At 40.5% G+C, this 16,110-nt stretch overlaps 1 protein-coding gene across 1 annotated transcript in view; it reads left to right on the top strand.

Moving 5' to 3' along the window:
- The window catches only part of LOC149281451 (cell adhesion molecule DSCAM-like), a 196,343-nt gene that overhangs the window by 72,182 nt on the left and 108,051 nt on the right, over nt 1–16,110 (top strand). The window contains exons 4-8 of the mRNA XM_089499302.1: nt 6,140–6,286; nt 8,480–8,758; nt 10,061–10,336; nt 12,847–13,143; nt 14,215–14,490. Coding sequence (XP_089355428.1) covers nt 6,140–6,286; nt 8,480–8,758; nt 10,061–10,336; nt 12,847–13,143; nt 14,215–14,490 — 1,275 coding nt within the window. The remainder of the gene's footprint in view (nt 1–6,139; nt 6,287–8,479; nt 8,759–10,060; nt 10,337–12,846; nt 13,144–14,214; nt 14,491–16,110) is intronic.

The following is a 16,110-nucleotide window of genomic DNA, read 5'->3' on the forward strand; positions in this document are numbered from 1 at the left end:
GAGGGTCTAAAGGGATGCTACCTTGGCTAAGAATGATCCGGCAGACATGAATATCCACACATTTCCATGTATAATAGTAGTTATTAACCCGACACATACATGTAAAGCTACTGTACAGAAGTTTTTATCATTTTTCAATTATATTCGATGAATTATTTCTCTTAGGGGCGGATGTTGCATGCACACGCACACACAAATGCCTCTCTAGAGCCTAAAGTCACACTCACACGCCTCTCTAGAGCCTAAAGTCACACACACACACGTGCCTTTCTAGAGCCTAAAGTCACACACACACACACGTGCCTTTCTAGAGCCTATAGTCACACACACACACATGCCTTTCTAGAGCCTAAAGCCAGCCACACACACGTGCCTCTCTAAAGCCTATGAGACAGACACTCACCTTGTGACAGGAAGCACTCCCTGCACACTCTCCAAACAGGAAGTGCCCATGGAACACACCATTTTAAGTGAGGGGGAGGTTGAATACATTCTCTGCAGTTTTACCCAACATAATGCAGTCTCTATGCCTCTATCCAGCAAGGTCATTGAAAGAAAATCAACGAGGAAAGGGGGTAGCTGGATATGGGCCCCTGAGGAAGCTTAGGCCCTGGGCAGCTAAGGATATATTTAGACAGTAATGATTAATAACAGTTTCACGTCTCGTTAACATTTAGTGCAGAAGCCGTAATCTGATTATCTGTCGGCAGAGTTAAATTTGGGTCGCTTTGTTCAGTTTTACAAGAAACAAAAACTGGTGAATTCCGCCGGTTCCTCGTCTGGCAAGTGTCCTAAAGAACGTGAAATACTTAGGGTGTAATGGAGCAGTGAGAAGGAGGAGATCTTTCTCTCCTCTCCACGCAGTCAGTAGCAGAGTCTTTTTTGCCTGGAGGATAGAAGCGAGGAAGACTCTTCCACTTGAATAACGTTTTGTGAAGTCAAGGGTGCCGGCTGTCTACGGAGAATACAGAATACTACATCGGAATTCCCCATCTGTCGCAGCCTAATGTTCACTGAAACCATTTCTCACTTTAACTGATGTGGAAATAAACTCTGATCATTATACTAAATCACTCACTTGTTTGTGTTCAACATGTTGGTTTTTTTGCAAATGTCAACAAAGCCCCTTTAATGAGTGATTTGCATGGTATGGATTTACAAGCAGTTTATCGCACATGGGGCCACAGCTTGATGTTATCTTCCCCCCCCCTGGGCAAATGCGCATTAATAAAAATCATACAATGTGACGGAATCACTTAGCACTTATTAAGTGGAATTTGTGGGGAAAAAATGCTTTACTTCATTTATCAAAGCACAGGACTATATATATATATATATATATATATATATATATATATATCCAGAATGGCCATTTGGCAAAACAGGTAAATGCCTGGTTGGCCGTCAGTGCCCCGTTCAGACAGATCGGACGCCACTATCCATATAAACGTAACGTACGGCTGCACCTATTGAGCCAACCGCAGAACTTACGTCATTATGCAGCTGCTGGCCTTAAAGCGCCAGTACCACATTTTTCTTTTCCGCTTCTCCAAAACTTCCCTTTTGATGTAATTGAGGAAGGCTGAACGAATCCTGGGGGTCACCAGTAGCCAGGGCTTCCCGTTTGCATCTAATTTTAGTGATACCACCTCTAAGGTGTGCTAAATGATCGTTAAAAAAAAAACAAAACCAGACTAAAGACCGAGTAAGGTCACGATATGGTGAACACAATAGCCAGACCTAAACCGTATGGGTTCAGGGACATAGAAACATAGAATTTGATGGCAGATCAGGCCCGTGGATATCGTGTCTACCAGGAACGCCCCATCCAACATGTCTTTTAATCAGCCTAATAAAATGTAACGCAGTCAGATGTAGACAGATGTTTTTGTTTTTAAAGGTATCATCACAGCTTTCCCCATAATTAAGTCTTTACGATCACGCAAGCATGTTATTGTATATCATTAGGATGCTTAATACCCTTTTTTTTACCTATTATCGTATCTTCTTCAAGCTCACATCTGTCAGACGGAAGCTGCGTTTCCAGGTCGCTTGTTTGCTTGCTGACTTACACATAAAACTCGCAGGCAGTTGTGATAACATTTGTAAATATATGCAATTGTGAACAACCCAGGGAATCAACACAGGTGCTTCAGTATGGATACATTTAAGAGAAAAAGGGAGAAAATTCTATACTGTTTGTATAGCGCTGTCTGGTGTAATAATTATTTGTGTTATTGTTATTATTTATTGTATTATATAGTGCCATCATATTCTGCAGCGTTGTACAATGGGATTATTATGGCTGTTATGGGCTTTCCAAGCTTTCCTAAAATAAACAAAATCTGTTTCTTTACTGGAATAAATAATTTTTTGATAATGATATGTATAAAATAAGATTCCATTCTTTTTGCATTGGCAATGTCTCCCCGCTCCCCTTGGCTTGCAGGAGATGCAATGTTTGCCCCACAGACTGCATATTAAAATACTTACTAAGTATGACTTTTTCATTAGGCACGCTGTATGAGACATTATATTGTCTATTCAGCGTATCAATTGCTCCTTTTAAAGGGACCCTTCATCCATCATATGCATCTATCTATGGTGCATCTATGGATGCTGTGCTAAACCGGCACAGCCTCGTCAACGTAAATAGGTTGGTTGGGGTGATCAAAGATGTCCCTTGTAACCAGCCCATTGTTTGTTTGGACACTGGGGGGCTTGATCGCCCAAGAAGGCGATCCCCCCCTACCTGCCCCCACGGTTTTGTATCAGGGGGACTACCCCCTAGACCTGCCATTCTAGGCCTGGATGCCTCACTGCCACCTGTCACCTCCAGCACTGGCTCTGGGAAGGCTGCGGACGGGAGTCTGGGGGTACTTGAGACCCCCATGCGCATGTGTGAAATGTCCTTCCAACCAGTTCACGACTTTCCCATCACAGAGATCCCACCCCTCCGCTGTACTCGCATATATCTGTATAAAGTAGCGGACATATGTGAACAAGGGAGCAAAAAAGTGAGTTTTGGGTGAGCCGTGGGGATAAAATCTCTCCCCTCCCTCTACATTGTGGATCTGGTGGGTTTCTCCTGCAAAAACTATTAAATTGGCCCCGCGTATATAATTTGGTGTGCGGTCTTGGGCAGAATATACATGGCTGTGTAAGAGCTTGAATGCAACACTCAGCTGGCCTTAAAGTGCCGGCACCTATTTAAATCCCCACTACTTACCACGTTCAATGAGGGAGGGGGTCGTTTTATGCAGATGTGTTTCCAAGTTTTACCTTAGTAGTTGTATTCTTAAAGTGCATTCAATATAGTAAAAAAGGTATTGGTGGTTTTGCATCATACTAGAGATAAATTAACGCCTTGAATACCGTTAACGCTTTCTTTGCTCTTGCCTACCAAATCGTCCATTTTTCAACAAAGGGGCGCCTGTGAGATCCAAACTTGTCTAGATTTCCTACACACAATCTGCCTGTCTATGTGACGGCTTTGTAAAGGTAACAAAATTATAAAGTTTCACGTTGGTTTCAGGTATTCACTATTCACGATCTTGAGATGTAACAGTCCCTTTACGATCCACATTTCACCTTCAGATTCTACGATGTTCATTCATCGTAACCATGGAGCCCAACGCAGGTTTAATTGTAAGTAATTAATACAAAGGGACGCTGCTTGTGATGTTTTCTTTTATCCGACACCCTCGGAGAGACGTCAACAGAGACCGGATGTCTGTAGTACCCCCATTCTGATAATCTATCCTATATAAGACAGCATGGAGAGATTAATTGAGTAAAATGAAGGTAAAAAAGGTTCGGCCGTGGCCAGGAAATTAAAAATGTAACTATGGAGAAGTCCTGGAATAAGCGGAAACAACATGTCTTCGTTATTTAACCTGACGGCTTCTGGAGGCTTTAAAAGGTTTCACCTGTTAGGACATCACATTCATATATATAATATATATTTAAATTGTGGGGTGTATTTAGGCTTTATTCAACAAATATGGAAAGCTATGAACGGGTTAATATGTAGGCAGATCACTCATACAGAAAGAGTGCTATATGGAGCAATCACCATGGAAACCAATAACAGCCCCTTGTACATATGGCTCATCATCTGATGCAAAGTATGAAAAAGAGGTCTTTATCTCCATAGTGAGTGAAAGTTTTGTGCTGATTGGACCATTCTCTTGGTTGCTATGGTAACAAAAACATTTTTTTTAAATGTTGCTCTTTATAAATCACTCCCATTTTGTTTTGGAAGGACAGAAATGTAATTTTCCAAACAGTATCATAAATCATCTCCATCGTGCAGGATTCAGGTCTTTGTACAAATCAGCTTTAGTAGGGTAACATTTGCATTTTCCGTCCAAAGAACGCCAAAGATTGGGGTTGGCACGTGGGTTTTGGATGCTGTCGGTGAGATGTGATTTTTTTAAAACCAGGACCGGACTAGCGATGACGGGAGTGACCCTGGCACTTTAAGACCATCGGCCACCTGTCGTAAGTACAGCCGACGGCTGGATATAAGTGGCCGCATTCTATGGCCATTCGCCTGGTGTCCATGGCTGGATATTTGGGGCATTCTGCTGTGTTTTTATGCTCCCAAAAGTTGATAAAAATGAGACAAATGCGTATTCGGCCACCGTTGGGAACTTCTCCTTCTCATCCAAATCTTTTTTCTTTACATCCAATAGACACATAATAGAAGACACACAAACCTTGACCTTCTTTCAGAAGAAAGCCACTGGACTTGGCCATACATAGATCATGGTGACATGATGCACATTGACGTCACGAGTTTCACCTAGCCTACCAATGCACCATTTAGTGAATGAGCCCCAAATTCATTTGGAAAAATTAAAGATAATTAAAGTCGTAAATGCACAGACAAATACAGGAGACTGCAGCCATGCAAGGACTAAAATAATTTAAACACGGATCTTGGGTAAAATGGCCAGGCTTTCTGAATACTATTTGACCCCTGTTGACTTGTAATTACTGGAGTCCTTCTGTGCCTCCAGGGTCCTCCGCGAAGAGCAGCCCTCGTATCTCTGTACGCTGCTCGATTTGCATGATCTCAAGGAACAGGGCAAATCCTCCCTCCCAACTTAATGAATTGGGTTTGCGGTTTCAATCAACCAATCACATTTAATTATTAAAAGCAGTTCTTGTGCGTCGGACGAATCAAATCCAGGTGCTTTCGTCTGGAAGGGCTGAGAGGGATTTTTGTGATAGCCGATATTTTTTTTTAAATGAAAATAGCAGAAAAATATATATTTTTTAATTTGTGTATTTATTTGGAACATCAAAAACGTAGTTAACTGAATGAGTCAAAAAGAACACAAATAAAACCATATTAGTCCAGGAAAAGGAGTCTTTAGTGAAAGTTTATATCTTACTACATAATATATATATATATTTATTATTTTTTACTAAATACTGGATTTGAGTGATCCATTGCATTAAAATTCATAAACCTCTCTCTCTCTATTGGGTACATTCAGCAGCGAAGACATAACTGGGGACTCTCCGGGGTTTGCCCAGAGTCTGCGGGGGAAGCACTGCTTACCTGGGTCTCTGAGTCACTTTCCTCTTTCTCTGGTCAGGGGAGCAATATTTGGTCAGGACCACTCCCCTTCCTATCCTCCGCCCAATTAAAATTGTCTGAGGCTAGCTAGCCCTGCCCCTCACGAAGACAATTGTTCAGGAGAGGGAGAGCTCCAGGTACCCTACCCTGGGAGGCCCCTTTAAACGGATTCTCCATCCACAGTATGCACTTTAAAAAACCTTTAAATATTGTTATTATTATTATTATTGTTGTTGTTGTTGTTTTGCCTCCCAGTCAGTTGCATTGCAGGACACGCGCATATGTGCATACTTGCCTCCACAGGGGCTGATGAGAGCGCGCATGCTCAAAATCCCTCGCATTAATTTAAATATATATTCTATACATTAGACAAGTTTGAAAAAGTGCAAACGTGATGAAAAGTATCATTTATGAAATGTGACAAAACTTTAATTTCCAATGTATATCAGCGTGTTATGGTGAATCTGCTTGCCATCCTAAAGAAAGTTTAGCTGTCTAAGAAAATCCAATAATATTTAAGTAAGAATGTATTTTTCCTTTGCCTTGCAGGATCTAGATTTATCATTACATCCACGGGAGCCTTGTATATTACAGATGTACAGAATGAAGACGGATTAAATAATTATCGATGTACCATACGGCACAAATACACCGGAGAAACGCGGCAGAGCAACAGCGCAAGGCTGACAGTATCAGGTACTGGAACCGTCCCTTTCCCCATCTCATTAATTCTTCTATTTATAGCCGCCTCGTGAATTGAGGCTTCGTCGCTTTCATCGTGCGTCTGGTACACGATATATTTGTTCTTTCTGCCTGTCGGAAGAGGCGGACAAAAATATGTCCTTGATTGACCACGAATCAGCGACACACACACATACTGTGTGGTGTTATATATCGTGTGTATATATATATATATATATATACACATTTTATATACCATATATATATATTATACACCATAGTTATCTGTGGTCACTGACCCAATTTTAGAATTTTAGAAGTTTGGCCCAGAAACGCTTAAAAAAAAAAAATAGTCTGTCGTGTGTCAGCCCATTTATTATTATTATTTTTTTTTTTTAATATTATTTTTATTATCTTTTAAAGACCGCAAAAAATGCACCGCCACACTCTACCTTTTTATACCCACGGGCACAATGCAGCCGCCGGCCGACTGGTGCGTTTGCCTGGTGTGCCAGACGGCCAGTCCGGGTCTGTTCGGTCCTCCAAGTCAGCAGGACCAGTGGTAGCCGGTTACATGGATGGTAGCCGAATAGTCATGTGAACATACTGCAGGTGCTAATAAACAATGCTTAGGAAGTGTACTTAAATATACTTCCTGTTGCACTTCCTGGTTTCAGTAGAGCCACCCAAAGGAGCAGTTACACGAGCAGGAAGTTAATTTTTTTAACTCATTAAATACCTGTCACATGCAGTAAAATGCATTGCAAATAAACATTATTAAATGAGTATTAAACCGATACTGAAACAGTCAACAGGTTACATTTATTTATATAGGGCCGTGTTAACATCATCTGCAATGGAGCATTCACAGAATACTTACCCGCAGTGTTGGGTCCCGCTACATCTGACGATCTCCGTTAATTTATACATATTCCGTGTATTAACCGGGGCTTTTGATTTAAAAGCGATCGATTTATAAAGGTTTTAAAGGCAGTGGTTAACCTGATTCTCTGGAGCCGCTGTGACCTGGAATAACCTTATTTCCCACACAATATCCGTTACCCCATGACCGATTCTCCTTTTTTTATGCGTGCTAACAATATCCCCAGCGTGATTCATAAAATTCACATTCGTATATAATCTTTGCGGCGTGTCGATAACGAGGAGCCTGTACGGCTGTACATATTATCGAGGTGATTTGGGGATGTTATATTCTGCATTCTAGACTTATGGATGTTCCGTGATTTCGGAGTCATTTTTATGCTTTTATTGTGCTACAGAAAACATTAAGTTTTAAGCCTCTTTCAAGTTGGATCCTGAATATTAACCCCTGAAGAACCAGGGCTATTTTACACTACAGGACCGAGCAATTATCTTGCTGTGTCGTTCCCTCTTTCTTATTTAGTGAACTCACGCAAATTATTATTATTTTTTCAGGACAAGGAGGGCTTTTTTAAAACTCTATTCATATATGTAAGACATTACTTCTTAAGAATAAAGTATAAAAAAGGAAAATTATTTATTCACAAGGTTTTTTTTTGTTTCTCACTGTTCTCTCTTCAGCTCATGACCACAGAGAGAAAGGTAGTGCTTACAAAGATTGCCTTTGCCATCTGACTGTATCGGCGCATGCCCTAGGCTTTAGGAGCCTGTCATGGTCATAGATCAGTCAGCAACAGTCGTGACCCCGCGATCACTGTAATTGTGTCAACCATTTTTAACTGATGATGTACTAGGTACGTCATTGGTCCTGTATGGACATCTTTTCATGACGTAGGTCATTGGTTGCAAAAAGAGGGAGAATTTAAGAAAGCAGACAATGGTAGCACAATGTATAGGTGAAATTAGACAAGTCAGGACTGGGCCCGGCTAAACAGCGCTCTCCTGTAAGAATAAAGACAGTGACCTGGAAACCCAAGGAAGCAGCGCTTTACCCGGAGACTTAATGTTATCCATGGAGAGTTCCCAGGTATGAAGATTAGGCAGAGTGAACGCTCCATGTTTTAATAGCCAATATCTCACGTGTTACAGGACATGGTGATATAAGACATGCCTGTTACTCTTTCTGCTTCATTCGTCTCACACAACTTGAACTGCCAACTCCAGGCTGCCTCTTAATAGAATATCATGATCTTACTATTTTTGATTTAAATGAATTCTATCAAATACGTATTCTTTTTACTCAATTTTTCCCCCTTCTGTTTTCAGATCCCGTTAATTCCGCACCCACCATAATAGATGGATTCGAGCATCGGAAAGCTATGGCGGGACAAAGAGTGGAGCTTCCTTGTAAAGCATCCGGACACCCTATACCAAAGTACCGCTGGCTAAAGGATAATGTCCTCCTTGAGCCAGACAGCCGATTTCAGCAAACAGTCATTGGTTTACTTATTGAAAACACACGACCTTCCGATTCTGGCAGCTATGTGTGCGAAGTGTGGAACAACTACGGGAATGCTGAAGTTATAGGATCGTTGTATGTAAAACGTAAGTCGAGTGGAAAACTTCTTATAGGCCATCTACCAAAACTAACTCCAAACTCTAGAACCGCATGCAAGGTCAAGCAGCAGCTGTAAAGGCTGTAAAGTGTCTTCTAGTGGGTCCCTTGCAGAGACCCCTAATATATTTAACCCCATGGACAAATCTGATAACAATACTTCACTCCACGTTCATAGCAGATAACAATATGCCACTTTTTATAATTAGAGGAGACAGGGTTCCCAGTAAGGGCTGTAAAGTTCTAATCCACTAATCGTATGTATTCCGGGTACACATGACTTCAAAACTTGTGTTGGTATTTATGGATCTCTTGATATGTGTTTTTTAACCTTACTAATTATGTTACTCTTATTTCGTTTAGTCCAAACATCTGATACATTTTATAAGTTTTATGTATTTTATAAAAAAAAACACATGAATGAAGTAGCGTCCAGTTTCGGTGCCTCTTTTACAAATAAAACAAGAGACACTTCTTTATTTCAAAAATTTTATTAAACGTCAGATATGGAATTATTTGGAATTATTTGGAATTAACTTCAGCACCGCGACACTCAACCTTTATTAATGTTACAAAGTGTGAAATATTATAAACACAACAAATTTTGACACAATATATATATATAAATAATTTATTGTCAAAATGAAAGCAAACATAACCAATTGTAACCATTTAATAACCACTTAATAATCAAATTAATAACCAAATAAGTAACCTGCTGGTATGGGCGTAACCACCTGTATCCCTGCTGGAACTGCCGGCGTCCCCTAGCGCGGCAGTCACATGACCCTACGATTCACAGGGGCGCCTGCCCCCGGAGTGTCCTGCACTTACACCTCTGTGCACCACAAGTAACCGCACCTAGAGGGTTAACTCCTGCACCGTACCAGCTTAAAAACCAGAGTACCCGGCAAATGCCAAAATTAGGGGAGGGATGGGCGGGAAAATTTTCTTTAAAATGATTGCCCCTATAGGCCACGACCCTTCCTTATATACCCCCCGGGAGGGTAATTACCCCCTCCCCTCTGGCCCTGCACGTGCCACCAATACTTAACGCTTTCAGTGCCAAAATTTCTGCTTAGTCATGCCTTAACCCCTTAAACAGGCTTGACCATGGGTACCTCGTCCGCACTACATTCATGTGGCCCCTCTGTCCAATTCTTCCCCTCCGGGGCTGTTCTTTTTAAATGAATGGAATTACTATTTGAAGCTGAATTTCCCCAAGCCTCATCTCTCCTGTAGCGTACACCCTATACTCTTATGGATACACATTGTGCTTCTGCATCTTCTAGAACCACTGAAGGTCACCATCAGCCCACGGAAAGTGAAAACCAGCGTTGGAAGCCAGGTTTCATTGTCGTGTAGCGTGACGGGAACAGACGACCCTGATCTCTCGTGGTACAGTAACGGTGAAATCCTGGTCCCCGGGAGTAACGTCCGGATCACAGGAGTTAACCGGGAAACGCTCATAATGGACGCCATGGCGAAGAGTGACAGCGGCGCTTACCAGTGTTTCGTGCGCAAGGATAAGATGTCCGCGCAGGATTACGTTCAAGTTGTGCTTGAAGGTGGGTCACACAGTAACTGATCATACCGTGAATAAATGAATATATTTTCTGTACAAAAGCACTAATTAGGCAAAACATTTAATAAAATTTGAAGCTCATACGAATCCAAATGCACAAGTCTGGTTTTCACTGAGGCTCTACTACTACATGTAGCCTTTCTTCAGATGATCAGGGGAAGTACAAGATACCCCGGCCTTCTAGAAAAATGGCAAAGAAAAGCCACTTTTGCCCCATATACCGCCCTGAGACCCATTCATGCCTCAAAACATTGCTATATATTTTGGGCATGTAGAAATAAACTTGAATGAAGACTATTTCTTTATTTTGACGTATGCTGGACATTATCTTTTTTTGGGCCGTACATTTATATGGGTTAGCCCACTTTGCCTGTGCTCCCCGACTATATATATTTTTTATTATTATTTGTTGTGGACGTCTATTATATTTTCTATTGGAATGACAGATACCCCTGCGCTGTGTATATTCTATAAAGGTCCCTGAAATAGATGCACCGTCTCTGCGAGCGTCTGCAGTTTGGGGGCTGATTGTTATTTTCTGTATCTGTAAAGAAGAGCCAGACATCAGGTGTTCCAAAAATATAATTCTGCGCATGTTGACGTATAGCCGTATTATAAATCTGTGTTTGTTCGGGTATTCCCCGTTGCTCTCTGCACAGTAATTATAGCGAATATGACATGCGTTAAGCCTGCCAGCTGATGCTGTTTTTCCTTCAGTTAATTACACGGCATCCATTTGTATTTAAAGAATAAAACACTCCCTTTGAGTATTTGAGAAAACCACAGAAAACTAACATAATGATATCCTCCTTATCCATTATTGATGGATTTCTCATATTCAGTACGAGGAATGCCCGTCCCGTTATTAGAGAAAAAGGTATTATTTATGCTCGTCCATTATAAGGCATCAAAATGACACCATATGAAGAAAAAAATATTTGTTACGTGTCGATTTCCACAACTATATGTAAATATAATGAGTGTGTGTGTATATATATATATATATAATTTTATTATTTATTTATTTATTTTGTAAGTTAACACGATCAGTTTTTTCCAAATTGGGGAAAAAAGTGGTCCCCACGCCCTGTTATGCTTTTTTTTTTACATCTATATCGGAAAAGGCCGGCCATATGCAATAATGACAGTTTTCTGCATAACTATAGCCATACAAATGTATTTTACATTCATTATCTGTTTTTGTGTATGTTATATTTATTGAATTCTTTTTATAGTTTCATTATTATTAAATGAATAAATAAATACATAGATTTTTCCCCATCGGCCCATCTTTATACATTTTGAGAAAGGACTGCGTAGGTGGCTGAATTCAAATTTCAGATTTTCCCTGCGATTTTTATTTTTTATTTTTTTTTTTGCATTTGGTTTTCCTAAAATTCTAATTAACGGTTTGATTCTGCAAATCATTTTTCTGGGTCATTTTGCCTGAAAGGACAATCACAACCCGGAAGCCTTGATTTCTATTGTGTCGCGGCTTAATGAAGGTGTAGTAGAGGCACGGCGCGGTCACTATTTTTAGCCCGTTTTGTAGAAAATGAAGAGATTACCTGCCTGGCCACTGTTGCCATGGCAACCATCTCTAGCGAGTCAGATGGCCTGAGGAGCGTATTGATAATCTATACACACGATGCGAGAGTGAAGCTTTTTTAACATAAAAGATAAAAAGTAAATAAAAATAAAAAAACATCGGTTTCCAGGAAAGGACCAAAATCTCACCAAATGTTGCAACATTATTTAGGTTTAAATGTTTTATAAAAACATACAATTTGGCTGCAGATACGAACCAATAGGCCACCTAATCTGCCTGTTTTTACTAATTTAACCATGTAAGGACCAGGGCTATGTCTCTATTCTCAATTAATGTATCCACGCAAATAATTTTATATATATATATATATATATATATATATTGTTTTTTTAAGCACATATTTATAAATGAAAGACATTAGTTTGTATAAATAGCATTTTTAAAAATTGCAAAAACAATTGCATCCCTCCCTTGAAGCCCCTCTTTCCTAGGAGCTCGGAATGTTTGCTGGGTATGAGGGTATCGCAGGGTTCTACAGCCCTAAAAGCCCCGATAATGTGTATCGAAACAATGTTTTTAGTAAATAAACTGTAAATAAAATACAATTATTTTTATTGTGTCTATATATAGAAATAAATAAGCCACAATAATAAGGAAAAGCCTAAAAATCTCCGGTAAAGGCTTCTCGGGAAATGACTTCACCAAGGGGAGGGGCTAGGCCCAGACACAGGGAAATGGGCAGGGAGTAGGCGGGAAGTGGGTGTGGCTAAGCTACGCTCTCCTGGCCGTAGAAATACGACCCCCCAGGTATGTGTGTGAATGATGTCACAGGGGATGTTCTGCAAATTAAAAAACAAAAGTTTCATCTAGAGCTGGAAGAACCATTTTTAATATTCTAAGGTGTTTCTTCAGAGCGGTCATATTTATATCTTGTTTTTTTCTAGATGGAACGCCCAAAATTATTTCAGCATTTAGCGAGAAAGTGGTGAGCCCTGGAGAGCCCGTATCGCTCATGTGCAACGTGAAGGGTACCCCGCTTCCTACAATCACCTGGACGCTGGACGATGACCCCATTATAAAGAACGGAAACCATCGTATCAGTCAAATAATCACCTCCGAGGGCAACGTGCTTAGTTACCTGAACATCACCAACACTCAGGTCCGGGACGGGGGAGTCTACCGCTGCACTGCTAATAACTCTGCGGGAGTCGTCCTGTACCAGGCTCGAATAAACGTAAGAGGTGCTTGTCAAATCAGCTCCTCGAAAACAATATTACAAAAATTTAACGCAACTCTTTCTAGTTACCGTGGTTTCTGCATGCAAACAGGTGTATCCCGTTCTCACTTTTTTTTTATCTAGCACTGTACATATATTTTTTTACACATTTTCTAATAGCAAATTTATGAATTTTGAAAATATTTATATTCTCGTGCAATATTCTTCTTATTATTTGTATTATTATTATTATTATTATTTCTTTAGTGGATTCACTCTTCTGGTTTTTCTTTTCCAAGAAAAACTAATTTAAATAGCCATGTATTACGAAGCTAGGATTAATATAAAAAAGTTGTTTTGATATTATTATTATTATTCATTTTTCGCAAGGCCAGTCAATACTAGGAAATAATTGCATCTATTACTAGGAATTCATAGTAATAACAGCAGATCGGCCCCATCCGGCCCTGTCTAGTCGCCCGTTTTTTTCCTGCTATAAAGACTCAAACCTTAATCAGTCGTTGGTCTCGTCTCAGATTCAGGAGCCGTATGTCTATCCCATGAATGTTTATTACCCTCACTGTATTACCTTTTACCACTTCAGCTGGGAGGCTGTTCCACTTATCTACCCTCCTTTTAGAAAGAAGCATGCATTTTTGTTTTCATCCATTTTCAAGACATTTAATATATTATCAATGGAAAAATGGGTATTTTATATGTTTTAACCGGTTATTTCTGTGGACAAAACTGATTAATAGCACCAATGCCCATTACATCCATACATTGCTATGGGTGATATATTGATATGGGTGCTCGCATTTTCCTACTGTGCTCTTTTATACGGGAACATTAATGGTGGGTTTCTATAAGGAGCTGAGGATTAATTACCCGTAGGTTAGGTTTCGGTTCTATACACCATTGTGCACTTTTATAACGCTTTTCACATAATGATACATTTTTACTCTTTTATGGTTGAATAAGTCAATTTTCTATAGTTTTTGTTTGAATCATTATTTGAATTAGTTACGTGAACGCGCGTTGAATGATCACGCAGGTATGCTGGAATTATATTGCGCTTTCCCTGTGCTCTCCGTAGGCCCGGCGAGCATTCGTCCGATGAAAAATATCACAGCAATAGCAGGACGGGACACGTATATCCACTGCCGTGTCATCGGGTACCCCTACTACTCCATCAAGTGGTACAAGAACTCGAACCTCCTTCCGTTCAACCATCGCCAGGTGGCTTTCGAAAACAACGGCACCTTGAAGCTGTCCGACGTGCAGAAGGACGTGGACGAGGGGGAGTACACGTGCAATGTCCTCGTACAACCGCAGTTATCCACGAGCCAAAGTGTCCACGTCACCGTGAAAGGTGGGTTCTTTTGTCAAAGTTACCTTCATCTCCAATGTTTAGCCTTGGTAAATACGTCGGAGAAGAGGCCAGGTGACCCAATTTGTTCCAGGTCTTGTTTCTCATAAGAAAGTCAATTTACTGCTGGGGTCAAGAGAATTATCTTGGCTTTCTTTTACCCCATTGTGTTCAGGGTCGCTCTGGGGATAGCCAGGCAGTCCTGGCACTTTAACCCCTTGATGACAATTGCCGGTCCGGGCACGTCACCGAAATTCAAGTCGTTAACGACAATTGATGTGCCAGGACCGGCACGTCTTTAAACGGGTGCAGAAAGCGATCTATTTTCGCTTTCTGCACCGAAACGCCGTTGCTGTAATGCCTCAACCTCGAGGCATTCAGCAACGCCATGATCGGCATCTCTGGCATCTCTGGCCCCTCCCCGGGGCGTCAACATCCGCCATACTTTGTATGGCAGCGGACGCCCGTTTTAAAAGCGTTTAGGAGGCGATCAACGAAAACAGTAAAATGTAAAAATAATTGACTGATGTCACTAATTAAAAAATTAAAAAAGGCAAAAATAAATAAATATATATATATAAAAAATATATTTTTGTGAGCAAGTCCTAAAATTTGCACATTAGCTTAAAACAATTCTCGCATGGAAAGAGTTAAAATACTGGCATATTAAATGCCCATGGGGTGTCTACTTTAAAAAAATGTATGATTTGATGGGGTAAATTGAATTGGCCGGGTTCAACAAGGTCCCAATTAACATGGGGGAAGGATGGCCACACATCTAATTTCCAATTAGAAAAATGCACATGTACCAAATGTGGCCTTTTAGTTCCCCCAAAAAATGACAAACCCATGCATTTGGGGTATCACTGTACTCAGGAGATGTTGCTGGGGTGTCGTGTGACAGCGGCATATACCAGGAGCTGTAAATTTATACATAAAGTAGGTGTGTGTGGGAAAAATACACAAAAAAATACTACTGCAAACTTTGAAAAAATGCTGGTGGTAAAATGTGTGCATGGAAAGAGTTAAAATACCAGCATTTAAAATACCCTGTGGTGTCTAGTTTTCAAAAATATATGGTTTTGTTGGGCACACTGAAATGGCCCGGCTCAAAGATGTACCAAATAGGACATGGGCAGTGGATCCCCAAATGCCAAAGTTCAACATTGAAAAATGCGCATGTCCCAAATGTGGCCCTTTTGCCCCCAAACAGCCAGGCAAAATCATTCATGTGAGGTATCGCTGTACTCAGGAGATGTTGCTGAACACATATTGGGGTGTTTTGTGATAGTGACATATACGAGAACTTTTTAATTCATACCTGAATTAAAATGTGTGTGACAAAACAAATGCAAAAAAATGACTACCACAAAGTTTGACAAAGACTGGTGGTAGATATGGTGCATTGAAAGAGTTAAAATACTAGCATTTGAAATACCCTGGGGTGTCTAGTTTTCAAAAATATATAGCTTTATTGGGCACACTGAAATGGCCCGGCTCAAAGATGTACCAAATAGGGCATGGGCAGTGGATCCCCAAATGCCAAAGTTCAACATTGAAAAATGTGCATGCCCTAAGTGTGGCCCTTTTGCCCCCAAACAGCCAGGCAAAATCATTCATGTG

Source organism: Sceloporus occidentalis, unplaced genomic scaffold, assembly GCF_023333645.1.
Source record: "Sceloporus occidentalis isolate IW3139 unplaced genomic scaffold, rSceOcc1.0.p SCAF_132, whole genome shotgun sequence".
Classification (NCBI taxonomy): domain Eukaryota; kingdom Metazoa; phylum Chordata; class Lepidosauria; order Squamata; family Phrynosomatidae; genus Sceloporus; species Sceloporus occidentalis.